General features: G+C 35.8%; 1 protein-coding gene across 1 annotated transcript in view; it reads right to left on the bottom strand.

Annotated features, from left to right (window-relative positions):
- Positions 1-15,673, bottom strand: part of LOC128983577 (cadherin-86C-like) — a 297,541-nt gene that overhangs the window by 198,707 nt on the left and 83,161 nt on the right. Inside the window, exon 4 of the mRNA XM_054402910.1 lies at positions 7,364-7,447. Coding sequence (XP_054258885.1) covers positions 7,364-7,447 — 84 coding nt within the window. The remainder of the gene's footprint in view (positions 1-7,363; positions 7,448-15,673) is intronic.

Raw genomic sequence — 15,673 nt, 5'->3', positions numbered from 1 at the left:
TAAGATATTTACAAGAAATGTTGATTATATCGATCTTTTATGTACATTTTAAGTATTTTCATAATCTTTGAGTTGAATCTTTAAAAGTCATCAGAAATAAAGACTGTTAAAAATAACGCCTGTAATACTTAACAATTGCTCGAATTCGAGCAACAGGTACACTAGTTTTAAAAATGAAACTATGACGAACTTGCATTCATGAATTTCAAAACATTCTGTGTATGCAGTAGACTACGGCCATATCTCCTAAAGCCGTTTGGTGACTTTATAAAGCCATGTTTAACGTCTGGAACTGTGTCTAACTGTCCAAAGACCTCCTCTATTTCACTTGTTCTATGTTCTATGTCATGCAAAGTAGAAGACAAGTTTGTTATCCTTATGATTTTCTCCATTGCATAGATCTGTTGCAGTGTTTGATACTACATAAAACATTTATAGTAGCCAACAGCAGCAGCAAACTTTTTTCACAGTAGACAACCCATGATAGATAGTCAGAAAATAGGCTACTGGCGCAACCGCTGATGACTGATGCCTGTGTTAAGTTAGTAGCTGGCAGATAATTTGACAACTAGGAACATGAAATCGGCTGTTTCCCTATCCACGCTGTCTGCTTGGCGCTCGCCTTTGGCCTAGCGGCCTAGCATGTCAACAGCTGACTGCTGGAAAAATTTGATGATGCGTAATTGTAAAATTTGACAACTTGGCGTAATATTGTTTTATTCGTCGTGCTATTCAGGACCGGCTAGACGGTGGGGCAGGGGGGGGCAGAGCCCCGGAGCCTTGAGTTCTGAAGGGGTCCGGCCCAGTCAAATGTAAAATATTTTCTGTACATGTAATCTGCTTAAGTCAAAAATTTTTGCATGGTTTTCCAGTTCACTTAGTAGTTTTTGACTGGAATAAAGTAGCAACTGTGAGCACGAGAATTAATCAAACATCAAACTATCATGAATTTTAGATATGTACTGTTAAATGTGTAACAAAACGGCACGGAGGTGGCTGGACACTTATTCAGGAAAATAAGGGGCCCAGAGGCCCGTTACGGCTCTCGCCAGACCTGGTGCTATTACCCCATAAAGTTTCTCTATTACCCTGCCATCACTTATTAGTTTGGTAAAAACTGCATTGCTGTTGTTTTATGATATTGCACGTTTTAAAGACTAAATATATGTTTACATTTATTTTTCCATGGTCCAATGGTGGGGGGGGGGTTTAGCCCCTGTAGCCCCTCCTTGGAACCGCCACTGAGTGTCACTCAATATCGAGCAATTACCAAGCATTATGACAGTTATTTCAAAACAATTACTCTCATAACAGGTTGCACTATAAGGTGTATCAGACTAAACTAAGAGATTATGTAATTAATGAAAATACTCACACTGTTCAAACAAGTTCTATCATTGACTATACACAGAGTCTGTGTATAGTCAATTAGTGGTTTTATGTAATTAACATTCTTGTAAATATTCTAGCTAAAATTTCAAATTGAACAGTCTTTTGACACTTATTATTATTAATATTCAGATTAATGATGATAATCTACTTATAAATTTGCCAGAAGGTATCAATATAAGTTATTTCATGCTGTACATGTTCCAAGCTTATTTCAGCTCATCTTCAACATCATTAACAGTGACACTAACAGTGTCTACAACCTACTACCAACCAGTAATACAGTGCAACACTGTATTCTTCATTACTCTACACAAATTTTTGACAACAGAAATAAATTTATTTATTTATTTAAATAGTTCTAATCCTGACATAAAGAACCAGCCAAACTTTTTCAAAACTGATATAATTTTTTAACCTGAACCTCAAGATTCCTGACATAAAGAACCAGCCAAACTTTTCAAAACTGATACAATTTTTAACCCGAACCTCAAGATTCCTGACATAAAGAACCAGCCAAACTTTTCAAAACTGATATAATTTTTAACCTAAACCTCAAGATTCCTGACATAAAGAACCAGCCAAACTTTTCAAAACTGTTATAATTTTTAACCTAAACCTCAAGATTCCTGACATAAAGAACCAGCCAAACTTTTCAAAACTGATACAATTTTTAACCCGAACCTCAAGACTCCTGACATAAAGAACCAGCCAAACTTTTCAAAACTGTTATAATTTTTAACCTAAACCTCAAGATTCCTGACATAAAGAACCAGCCAAACTTTTCAAAACTGATACAATTTTACACCTGAACTTCAAGACCCCTGACATAAAGAACCAGCCAAACTTTTCAAAACTGATATAATTTTTAACCTGAACCTCAAGATTCCTGACATAAAGAACCAGCCAAACTTTTCAAAACTGATACAATTTTACACCTGAACTATGTCGAAGAACAAAAAAGTTTCAAAATATCCCTGTGGTGAATGCAACATCGGTGTAAAATACTCCAGTATAAAATGTACTGGTCCCTGCAACTCCTGGTTTCATGGTGGATGTGTCAATATCACAGAAAAACAATTAAAAAACCTTTCTAAAGAAGACATTTTCCTATGGAGGTGTAACAATTGTAGTGATCTTTCCCTCACCTCTGGAAAGCCAGCGTTACAACTAAAAGAAGACCAAACTCCCACACCCCCAAATCAAATATCCTCTGAAAGTCAGGGTAACAAAATGGGCGAGGTAGAAAACAAAATTCTAGAACTAGAAAACTCAGAAGATCCCGATTTAGAAACTTCTCTAACACTTGCAGCAGAAGTTGGAAACGCACTTCTAGCACAAAATAGCAAACTAAGAGAAGAAGTACTCAACCTGACTCAACAAAACTCGAGTCTGGCCCAGAAACTAACAAACATACAAACCATCGACATCATGAACTACCACGCACAAATTGAACAACTAGAAGATGAGAAAAATACTATTCTAATTAGAAACAACGACCTAATCGAAACAATAACTGAACTAGAACACCAATTGGAAAAGGAAGTAAGCCTGAGAAACACTCTCACAAAAACATTTGAAGATTATGACAAAGACAGGGAAGAAACTTTTAATAGCTTCAACACAAAAATAAAGGACATGGAGAATGAAATTAAATGCCTTAGGCAAAAAAATACATGCAGCAGAATAAACACCGGAGAAGAATCTACAAAATCATTCAGAGAGACAAGCACACAGACAACCACTACAGAGGCGAAGGACCTCACAAACAAAACCACAGTTTCAGACAACAAAAATCTAGAAGCATCAAACACAGAAACACTAATTCTACTTGAACTAAAGGCCCTAAAAGAAAAACAGAATAATATGGAGTCAAAAATGAAGAAATTAGAAGATAAAATAACAGTAGAAGATTCCCAGCAACTAATAACTGAGAAAAAGGAGACTCCTTGCAAGCCAATTAACACACCAAGACGAGTTTCATATAATAAAAACAAATTGGCAACTACTAAGAAAACCCATTTCAGTGTTTCCTTGCAAATAGCAAAAAGTAAGTTGAGGAAAGAAGCACCAGAACACCAAAGTCAACCACAACAAACACAAAATCAAAATATTAAAAAACCCAAGGCCATCAAAATTCCAAAAGGAGTTTGCTCTACTTTCAAGGGCACTATATCTCCCCCAAACAAATCAACTAAACCAAAGAACACAGGGAAACCCCCGATCACCGCCGAGCTTCTTAAGCCGGGAGAGACCATTGAAGACTTCTTTTGGAAAAATATAGACCTATATAAAAAGAATATTCTGTCACACACCAAGCGACTAAACATGACCGAGATGGACTGCCTCTCTTCTCAAGGAGAACAGAAACATGAGCAGCTGCAAGAACCCAATTCAAGTCAACAATCTAATCACTCTACAGTGCCCCATACTATAACCCCTTTTTTAGAAACAAACAGCCTGAAAAAAGCAAAAGAAAAATCTGCAAATCTCCAAATAATTCTTGTGTAGCAATAATGCACCAAAATATTAGAGGACTTGCTACAAAGACGAACAGACTACACCATATTCTCAATGACACAAAACCAAGCATTCTAGTCTTGACTGAACACGGACTGAAAAAAACAGAGCTAGAAGCTACAAAAATTCCCGGCTACTCTTTAATTACTCACTTTAGTAGAGAAGAACATAAACTTGGAGGTGTTGCAATATATTCCAAGGAATCCCTTGCTGATACAGTATCAGCTATTAACATATCAAACACATGCCAGGAGTTAATTTTCGAAACAGCAATGATTCGCATGCAGACAACAAAGAAAAAGGATATCTACATTCTGGGAATCTATAGACCACCAATCGAAAATGCAAGAATTGCCCTTGACCTCCTATCAGACACGCTAGAACTACAAGAAGTACACAAGAAAAACCTAATACTTATCGGTGACATAAATATCGACAGGCTCACCCAAGATTCCAAAAACACCATGCTGGAAGAAGAGTTAACCACACAAAACATCTGGAGATTTCCTCTAGAGGCCACCAGAATAACCCATGACACAGCCACTTCAATAGACTGTATATGCTCAAACATACCATGTGCGTATATTACTGGACAAGTTGTGCATACTGGTCTATCTGACCACACTGCGCAGCTGTGCCTGCTGAAAACACACCAAGAAGACACTTCCCAAAGATTTGTAATGAAAAGAAGCCTAAACAACACAAACCTAAACAATCTGAAGGCCCACCTCCATCTACAAAATTGGGAACATGTTTACTCTTCACCCAATCTTGAAACCTCCTACAACAAATTTCATAATATTCTTCAAACAGCACTGGATTATACATGCCCATTAAAGAAAACTAAAATTATTAAAAACAAAAAACATATGAAGTACTACGATCCTGAAGCAAAATACCTTAAAGAGAACTTTTTGAAAGCTCTGCAAAAGTTTGAGTTAACGAACAGAAATGAAGACAAATTAGAAATGATTAATAGAAAAAGGATATACGACATGAAACTAAGAAACCTAAAAATGTCCTCAACAGCTAGCTTCATAGAACAAGCTGACAACAAACCAAAAGCACTATGGCAAGTTATAAACAAGGAAAGGAAAGGAAAATGTGAAGAGAAAACCCTTGCAGAATTAGAAATAAATGGCAAACTCACAAACAACACAAAAGAAATGGCCGACCACTTCAACACATTCTTCTCAAATATAGCAGAAAATACCCTTGACCAAAACAGAGCAATCGTTATAGACCCTGAAACAGTGCTGAGTGGAGAGGAACCAGTCTGCCCAATACACCTTACCCTAACTTCAACATCCTATAAAGAAGTTAAAACGATAATAAACTCCCTAAAAGCCAAAACATCAAGTGGAATAGATGAGTTTTCCTCTAAGATGATAAAGCACTGCTCTCAAGAACTCATCTCTCCTCTGGTTTATCTTATAAATAAATCATTTAAAGAAGGCAAATTCCCATCCGCCATAAAAGTCAGTAAAATATACCCCAAACATAAAAAGGACCAACTGAAAATGCTCAAAACTACAGGCCCATTTCTCTCATCTCCAGTTTCTCTAAAATCATAGAAAAAATTGCTCTGGCTAGATTAATGGCACATCTTAATCATAACAAACTCTTAACTGACAACCAACATGGCTTTCGGAAGAATAAATCTACATCCTCAGCTATAACAGCACTAATTGAGTACGTCCTAGACCAGATAGAAAACGAACAATACATTTCCGCCATCTTCCTTGATTACAGTAAGGCTTTTGACTGCCTGGGCCACGACCTGATATGCAAGAAACTTGAAAGACTCGGTATAAGAAACTCTGCGCTAGAATGGTTCAAAAGCTACCTAACGGGACGTTCACAAGTCGTGGTACTGAAAAACTCATCAAATGAAGTCACAGAAAGTTTCAAATCTTCAAAAAGCAAGCTGACGAGAGGAGTTCCACAAGGCTCTGTATTAGGCCCGATTCTATTCATCTTATTGACTAATGACTTCCCCAAACAAATTGAGAGTGAAAATGCTGTTGCAATCATGTATGCAGATGACACAACCATTTTGATCAAGGACAACACAGCCCAAAGCCTTTACCTTAATTCAAAATCGATCTTAAATAAAGCTATCCTCTACTCAAAGAACAATGACTTAGCAATAAACCCCACAAAAACTACAACTCTGAATTTCAGTAAGAAAAAAGACATAGTCCCTCAATTAGAGGATGTAACAATAGAAAACTACACAAAATTTCTCGGTGTTATCCTTGATAACAAACTAACATGGAAAGAGCACATCAACCACCTAAGCAAAAAAATCAGTACTGGAATATATGTCGTCAGAAGGATAAACTACATAGGCGGACTCTCTGTGGCCAAAACAGCTTACTTCGCACTGGTAGAGTCGCATCTTAGATATGGCTTGACAGTGTGGGGAGGAACTTCAACAAAAAATATGAATCGAATTCTTGTCCTTCAAAAGAAAGCCATAAGAGCCCTCGCCAACCTTGTACCACCACAGACTTGCAGACTAGCACTCGTAAACCTAGGAATCCTCACAGTGGTGTCTCTCTACATACTTGAAACCATTAAGTATGTGAATGAAATAAACCCCCCAAGAAACCAAGACCTGCACCACTACAACACCCGTCATTTGCAAAACAAATTTGCACTACCAGTTCACCGAACAACTCTTTGGGAGAAAAAAACCTTCCTACACCGGCTGCAAGCTGAGGAACCATCTACCTGACTACCTGAGAGACCTGACTGGCAACAAGCTACACCAGGAGCTGAAGAAGTGGCTAATCGCAAGACCCTTCTACTCAATAAAGGAATTTTATGAAAATTAACATGTACAATTCACTATTGTATTGACACTATTGTAATTCTTGACGAATTAACAATAAAGAATATTGTATTGTATTGTATTGTATTGTATTCTTTGAATTTTCTGTGATTGCGGGAGATGTTCACGATTTTGCCGCGATCATATGGGTGATAATGTCAATGTCCTTGTGATTTTGCCACGAGCGACGATATCCTCCATAATGTCGGATAACAATGTCCTAGAGATCACAGTAGATTTTTATGAGTTCGCTGAATTGCAGGGAAGTTTTTCCTACTAAGGGGTGGGGGCCACTCGGGTCAGTTTTGCCTAGGGCCGCAAGTAGGCTACCCTCATCCGAAACTGGACAAATATGTAAGTAGATTTTCATCTTTAGAATTATAACTTATTTAAGTTTAGTCCTTCAGTTATGTTAAATTATAACTGTTACAAGTTATGTTATAAGTTGGAGATGGGTACTACATAATAAAGTAAAATGTATGTATCATTTGCTGCATTCATAACATGCACTAGTCTAAGTCATATATTCCACTATTATATATTAACAGTAAGTTTTCCAGTTTACACCTGCTGGAGCAGAACTAAATGTGAATGTTTAAAATTAACTTTTTAACTTACCCAAAGTTCAATTGTGGCTGGACGTGGTATTCTTTGATTTCTTCTTACTATAACATACTCTAGTTCAGTGCCTACTCTTGTGTCCTACAAACATATAAAAATAGAAAGAAACACACCAGTAAAAGAGTGAAATTTCTTCAATTTCTGTACATTAACCAATTAGTTATTAATACTATTGGTCAAATGCCAGAACATCTTTTCATGATGGAATGGCCTCTGGATAGTCTGGGTTAACTATATTATATAGTGGGTTAAAAAAAGCATCTCAGGGGGCTGGTCAGGAACCGATGAGAACCTATTTGCGAAAGAGTGGGGGGCGTGACGTCACTCTCTTCTCTTAAAGGAACACCATTACCGCAGTGATACGAAGTGAAGCCCATCGATGTATAATGTGAAACCATCGATGTTCGAGGTGTAGTGGTTAGCGTACAGTACTTGGCTGATATCCATGAAGTATCCAGATCGAATCCCACTGGTGACATGAACTTTTTGTCAAAGATTTTGCTTGGAACGCGATTACTTCTTAACCTTTCTATCTTTTGTTAGAATTTGAAGTATTTATAATTTTACTAGCTGTACCCGCGGGCTTTGCCCCATTTAACTTAATAAGTGAGCTCGTTCGCATGGCTCAATCACGTCCTGGTTGAAGTTTGTTCGCTACACTCACTCACTTTTAGGTTGGAGCTCGTTCGCTGCGCTCACTTGCCTTCTAGGAGGATTAAACATTAAGGAGAGGGCACGCGAATAGGAATACACATGTTGCGGTGAAGCCAGCTTTAGCAGAACACTAGAGGGGCACGCGGAGCCGTAGAGTGGCAAAAAGCCTCGGCTATAACATGGGAGAGATAGGGAAAAACGCGACGCGCGCTGTTTCGAATTAAAATTGCCGCTAAACTAAATCACCTGTGTTATTCACCGATGGCATTCTTAAAGTAAATTAAATTTCCTATCGAACAGTGTCAATCATTCCTATAAAAAACATTATTTATTATTTATTATTGAAGATCAAAGTTGAAAGAATTGACCTGGACTTTGAACATATGATTACTTTAATTACGTTTTTGAAAAAAAAATATGATGTATCTACACAAATTAACAATTTATTCGTGTTCCTTAAGAGTTTCTCGAAATAAAAAATATATATTTACCTATATTTAAAAGTGGTATTTAGAAAAATAATTACAATAAAGTCTTTTTTTATTTTTCCAGTTGATAAAACAATCTTACTAATAATAGGTTAAAATGAAAATTTTAATTCGGGTGATGAAATAAATTTTAAATTTGAATTTTTCATAGTTTTCTCGATTTGTTAATATAATTTTTTACTAGTTTTAAGTCATTTATGTGCTAGGCAGGTGATTTTAAATAGCCAAAGTTAAGAAAAAATGAAAGCCGCTCTAACTTTTTTTACACCAACATTCGTTACAATTAAATTACAATCATAAAAAGTAAAACAATTTCTTGGCAATCAAATTCTTGATTTTTTAAATATCATATTGAACTACATTTGATCTGTTTACCTAAAGAAACTTCGAGTAAAAAGTGTGAATGTTCAACAATCATCACGTCTTCTGACCGCCAAGGTGCGTTTATCATTATTTTAAAGGATTAAAACTTATTTTATTTCTCTTTAAGAAAATGTTCAAATACACATACAGTACTACTCATGATTTGAGTTTTAATTTATGAACAGTAAAATCCATTGGTGATATGGCGGGATTTGAACCCGGGACCCCATGAACCGGAGTCCCGCGCTCTGGTTAGAGTATTATAAATAATACACAATACAAGTATGGCAAAAAATAAAAACAAGGACAACGAATTCCAAAAAATAAGTCATCCTTGTGTAGATTAATTACTCACCTTTGAACGTACTATCTATATAAATAAAATTAGAGTTTTGTCTGTACATTGCTTAGAATAATGAACTTTTTGGTTATTTTTACATTTCATAGGTCAGAGAAACCGAATCAAACCTTATCTCAATTTCTGTCTGTCTGTCTGTCTGTCTATCTGTCATTCTCTTGGTAACGCTAAAATACGCACTTTATTACAACTACTCCTCAATAACTATAGCACTGTCCCGCCTGAAACTTATTTTCCAAATACTATACATATATGAGATGGTTTTAGACGTATTTCATCGAATATGAGACAGTTAGATATTTAACAGTAAACCCTTGAAAATCAAGTTTTTGTCGATTTTTGACGTGGAATTTCTGGAAGCCCATGTTAACCTTATGAGAAATGAAATTATTGAATCTTAACAGCTGTTTCAATTAAACAAGTTGGTTCTGTTCTGTGATGTTCAATAGCATTAAAGTTACAAGGATTACCAACAGGGTGCAGCACTAGCACTATTATTTCTTTTACATTTATGACAACAGCTAATTTGCAACCTGGAGGCGAGTGAGCGTAGCGAACGAGCTAACCTGAAGGCAAATGAGCGTAGCGAACGAGCTAACCTGAAGGAAAGTGAGCGCAGCGAACGAGCTCCAACATACAGGTGAGTGAGCGTAGCGAACGAACTTCAACCAGGACGTGATTGAGCCATGCAAACGAGATCAGATAGTAAAAATAAAAGTAAGCCTACCGTTATAGGATCGACCGGCAGACACAGAGGTAATTTAACCTTTTATTGATTGTCATACCGATCCGGAACAACAAAAAACAACATAAAATGAAGCTATGTATAATAGTTTGGCCAGCATATCTTAAAATATGCAAACCAACTGCTGTTCTTTATATAAGAAGGTTTCAACTGAATATTATAAGATCCCCGTGCGTAGAACGGGTACACAGCTAGTTGGTTCATAAATATGACTTTCCTCTTAATAGGTTCCTAATATTACGGTTAGAATTTAACTTTTTAATTTTCGTAGGATGATGAAGTCTAATTTTTAAATAGTTAATTGATATTTCTGACCAAATTTTCCAGTAACGCATACAACGCAGTATGAGAGGGGGGCGGGAGAGTAGCGCTGCCTCCCCCCCCTCCCGAGTACGCTGGCTTCAACGAAACTACAGCGTGTCCTCTCCTTAATGTTTAATCCTCCTAGCTTGCCTTCAGGTTAGCTCGTTCGCTACGCTAACTCGCCTCCAGGTTGAAGTTCGCTCGCTACCCTCACTCACCTTTTGGTTGCAAATTAGCTGTTGTCATAAATGTAAAAGAAATAATAGTGCTGCACTCTGTTGGTAATACTTGTAACATAACTTTAATGCTATTGAACATCATAGAACAGAACCAATTTGTTTAATTGAAACAGCTGTTAAGATTCATTAATTCCATTCAAATATGAGTAATCATAAGGTTAACATGGGAAACTCCAGAGCCACTGGGGCGGAGCCCAAGAGTCCGATCAGAATAAAAACAGCTTAGTTTTCATATTTAATGCCTAAAGAATCAGTGTACCAAATTTCAGCCTCCTAGGTAAATGGGAAGTAAGAGAATTAGTGATGAGTGAGTGAGTCAGTGAGGGCTTTGCTTTTATATATATAGACTAGCTGTACCCACGGGCTTTGCCTCGTTTAACTTCTTAATTTTCAAGATGAGCTCGTTCGCATGGCTCAATCACGTCCTGGTTGAAGTTCGTTCGCTACGCTCACTCACCTTTAGGTTGGAGCTCGTTCGCTGCGCTCACTTGCCTTCAGGTTAACTCGTTCGCTACGCTAACTCACCTCCAGGTTGAAGTTCGTTCCTTACGCTCACTCACCTTTTGGTTGCAAATTAGCTGTTGTCATAAATTAAAAAACATAATAGTGCTGCACCCTGTTGGTAATCCTTGTAACTTTAATGCTATTGAACATCATAGAACAGAACCAACTTGTTTAATTGAAACAGCTGATAAGATTCATTAATTCCTTTTAAATATGAAAAACCATAAGGTTAACATGGGAAACTCCAGAGCCACTGGGGCGGAGCCCGAGGGTCAGATCAGAATAAAAACAACTTAGTTTTCCTATGTAATACCTAAAGAATCGGTGTACCAAATTTCAGCCTCCTAGGTAAATGGGAAGTGGGAGAATTAGTGATGAGTGAGTGAGTGAGTGTGTCAGTGAGGGCTTTGCCTTTTATAAGTATAGATTTTATGAACAGAACTATTTTTATTAGTAAACCTTCATCAGATTTTTATTTTGTATATTTTTTATATTACCAGCAAGTTTGGTTGGTTAGGTTAGGTTATGACAGTTTAATTTTATAATAAAAAAAAATTAAAAAATTATTTTATAAATATAAAAGGAATTTTATAATAAAAAAATTATTTTATAATTAAAAAAATAAGGCAAATTTTTAATAATAATAATTGATTTTAATATTATAATCATATTTATTTTTTATATATTTTTTTTAAATTGACTTGAGGGGCTCTCCCACAATCCCTCACTCCTTCGCAGAAGAGGTTCTCATAAGTTCCTGACCAGCCCCCTGAGAAGCTAGTGTGGTTTAAGTTTAAATTACCTCGTTACTGTCAAAACAATCCTTTTTAGTTTGTTAAAAGTTTATAAGACTACAGCTGTTTCACTGTATCGAACAGAGCACGGAGCACACCATGAGGTCAAAGACTTTTGCACACTTTGGGATAAAACACATAACATACGGAAACACTTGGTGTTTTGTGTTTCCGTGTGATATGTGTTTTGTTACCTATTTATTATTAAACTTTGGACGAACTCCGCTACGAGGAATATCCAATGTTAAGATTAGGTTCTGACTACCATGAGAGTTGACTACATGACATTCTTCTGACCTGATTATGTGCTCCGATCGAACCATGAAACAGATGTAGTCTTACCCAGACAGCACACTTTATCCCAGGGACATCCCATAGTAGTCCCATATGTCCTGAGAATGTCTCGGGATATGTGCGCTATCCTCAGGATATCCCGCAAAATCCCGGGACGAGTACGAAATCCACAGGATATCCTACAATATACCGTAATGTCCCGGGATTTGTAAGTTAACCTCAGGATATCCTGTAAAGTCCCGGGATATGTACGAATGCCATAGGATATCCCAGAATGTCCCATGACATCCCGGGACATGTACAAAATCCACTGGATATCCTGTAATGTCCCGTAATGTCCCGGTAACAAACTGAAGAAAAAAAATACTATTACTGATGAAATCTACAGTATATCTAAATTTAAATGTTCATCAAGAACAAGGCCAATATATAATAATTTGTTTTTTTCACTAGTGCTTTCAGAAACTTGGTTTCCATCTTCAGGCTGTGTTTACACTAGTACAAAAAGTAAATATTTACTTAATAAATTAATTTTAAACAAAGTTAAAACAGATGATTTAAAGGATATTGGAAAAATAAAAAATAATATTAGAAAAATTAATCTTTTGAATTTTGGATATGTTACAGTGTTGTTCTTGATGTAATTATTTTCAGTAATTCCGAATTTATAATTGGGCCGTCTTCATTATTTAACAAATAATTTTGGTCTGTTTTTTTTTTTCTAAAAATAAGATTCCCACGCATTAAGATGTTGAGGTTTTATAATTTATTTTAAAAGTTTAAGGTTTCCCAGATTGAAAATATGTCTTGTTAATACTATGGCTAGCAAGGGTTGACTTTACTTTACTGACATATTACTACCACTGAGTTCAGGAAAACTAGAGTTCTATCATAGTTGTGTGAAATGTGAATTTAATTCTAACTTTAAATTAATAAAACAACAAAAAACTAATTTTAATCATATAACAATCAATTATTACAGTGCTAATCTAATGGTGATTAAATAATCTATATTCAAATACCAGTATCCTCTCCAACTACCAGAAAAACAATTCAACTACTTGAGGTCTAAACAGATTAACAGAATCATATATAGCCTATACTGTAGTATCAAAAATGTTTTAAGTATTGCGACCATTGCAACTGTCGGCTACTCTTTAACCACTTGAAAACACCCATAATCAACAAGCGCAGATAGCTCAGGAGGTAAGGTAAGAGGCTCACAAGGCGAAGGTACCAGGTTCGAAACCCGTCTGGGCCAAAAACTTTTTTCTCGTTTTTTCTTCAAAATTTGTGTTTATTAACTATTTAATCAATTTACTAAACTTATAATTAAGCTTTTCATACTAAATCTATATTATTTTGTGTTTTTTATGTTCAGGCCCAGACCACACTTTATCCCAGGGACATCCCATAGTAGTCCCATATGTCCTGAGAATGTCCTGAGGACTACCCTGGGATGACCTCGGATGTCCCACGGATATGCGTGTGAGCTTATCCGTAGGACATCCCCGGGCGGGGACATTAGGCATTCCTGTGGATATCCTGTGATATCCCAAGTTGACCATAGGACCACTATGGGATATCTTGCATATCCTGTCGCAATATCCGTGGGATGTCCTGAGGAGAAAGTGTGCTGTCTGGGTAACAAACTACAAAGGATCGTTTTGACAGTAAAGAGGTAATTTAAACCACTATATAGTTAATTCAGACGATCCAGAAGACAAGTTGGTTCATTAATGGCAGCTAAAATTATTTTTTCAACACTTTTTCAAAATTAAAAAAAAATCCAAGGCAGTTAACATTTAACATTCATATCTCTTATAACTTTCGAATAAAATAGCTGACACACTTATATCAATCACCCTGTATGTTAATCGGGAATGTAAACTATCATCATGCCAAATCTCAGCCCAATCCAACCAGTAGACAAAGCGTGAGTGAACTTCAAACAAACAAACAAACAAACATACATACAAACAAAAAAACACACAAACAAACACACAAAATTTCACATTTATAATATTAGTAAGATTATACACTTCAGAGCATTAAAATTAGAAGAGCCTATACGAAATAACTATACTTAGGAGAAACTAAAGATTCGTGGCATTTTCAGTTTTAAGATTTTATGTTGCAAGATTTTTTTAGTTTGAAATTAAACAAATTGTTTTGTGTTGAATGGTTTTCATTTAGTTTCATTTAGTTTTTTATTGTAATTTAATCGCTGTAAAATTTTTAATCGTAACATGATTTTTTAACTGTGTGTGACGCAAATGATAATAACATAATTTTGTGATAGCTGGCAAAGCCACTAGTATGGTTAATTATTTGCAAAACCGTAACAAAACTAAAGACATAGACCTCAACAATAAGATAAAGTAAACAAAAATTATAAATTCAAGCATGCAGTTGTGTCAGCTGTTTTGATTTATCCTATACTCTAATACGAGCAAAGTTTGCTTGTATGTATGTATGCTTGCACCAAGATCTCGAAAACGGCTCCGACGATTTTCTTCAAATGTTGTATATAGTTTATTTCTGGCCTAAAAACGAGTTTACTGCAATTAGAACTGCCAACAAAAATCTAATTACGTAGAAAAATGAAACTGAAAATCACATTTTTTTAACATTAGTCTTATGGGTTGCTAGGTAACCATGTTGGCTGAATTAAATAACAAGGAAAAAGTAAACAAAATACTTGTAATTTGTCTATCCACAGTATACTAGCAAAACAAAATACAGTACAAAAGGAAAAACATCAGTTGTTACTATTGAGCAAAGATTATATTGAAGATTACTCGATTCTATAGTCAAGGGTAGCCGTGTAGAGTGTGGGATCTGTTTATGACGATTAGATTACGGTATCTGCAATCCTTAAATGCTATGGAAAGGGAGGAAAACAGGTCCACGACATAGGAAGTGGTGAAGGAAATAGTAAAGGCGAGCAGTCTGGAGTGTGGAAACTGTTTATGACGATTAAATTAAGGTATCTGCAATCCTAAAATGTAATGGGAAGGGAGGAAAACAGGTCCATGACGTAGGAAATGGGGAAGGAAGTTGTAAGGCTAGCAGTGCAGAGTGTGAAAAAATGAAATGAAATGAAATGAAAAAGTGCTTTATTGTACAAATTACATAATAGTCTACCTCCATATATGTACAACATATACAACTCTAACTTGCACATAAAATAAAATACATAAGGTACTGCTAAAAATAAAAAACCTAACACTTACTAAACAATGGTCAATGTTGACCGTCTGTTTGGTTGGCAACATACATACCTTCTCCTTAACAAAAAAACAAAAACAATTCCCACTTTACAGTGATATAAAAGAAAAAACAATAATTTATACACTTTGAACTTCATTTACAAAAACATTTATTATTTTTTTTTTATATATACATAAGGAAAAAACAATTAAATAAGTAACGTCTAAGTATGGTATATGCAGCAGAGAGTCGTATTAAAAATTAAATTCTTGGATTAAATCCCATCTATAAAACCAAGCCTCCCTTACAAATTTACAGAAAAAACTCCAATCCACCCCATTTAAATATGAAA

Source organism: Macrosteles quadrilineatus, unplaced genomic scaffold, assembly GCF_028750875.1.
Source record: "Macrosteles quadrilineatus isolate MER2022 unplaced genomic scaffold, UCM_ALF_1.0 Scaffold_1__1_contigs__length_201487025, whole genome shotgun sequence".
In the NCBI taxonomy this organism is placed as follows: Eukaryota; Metazoa; Arthropoda; class Insecta; order Hemiptera; family Cicadellidae; genus Macrosteles; species Macrosteles quadrilineatus.
This window is presented reverse-complemented; position numbering and strand designations above follow the sequence as displayed.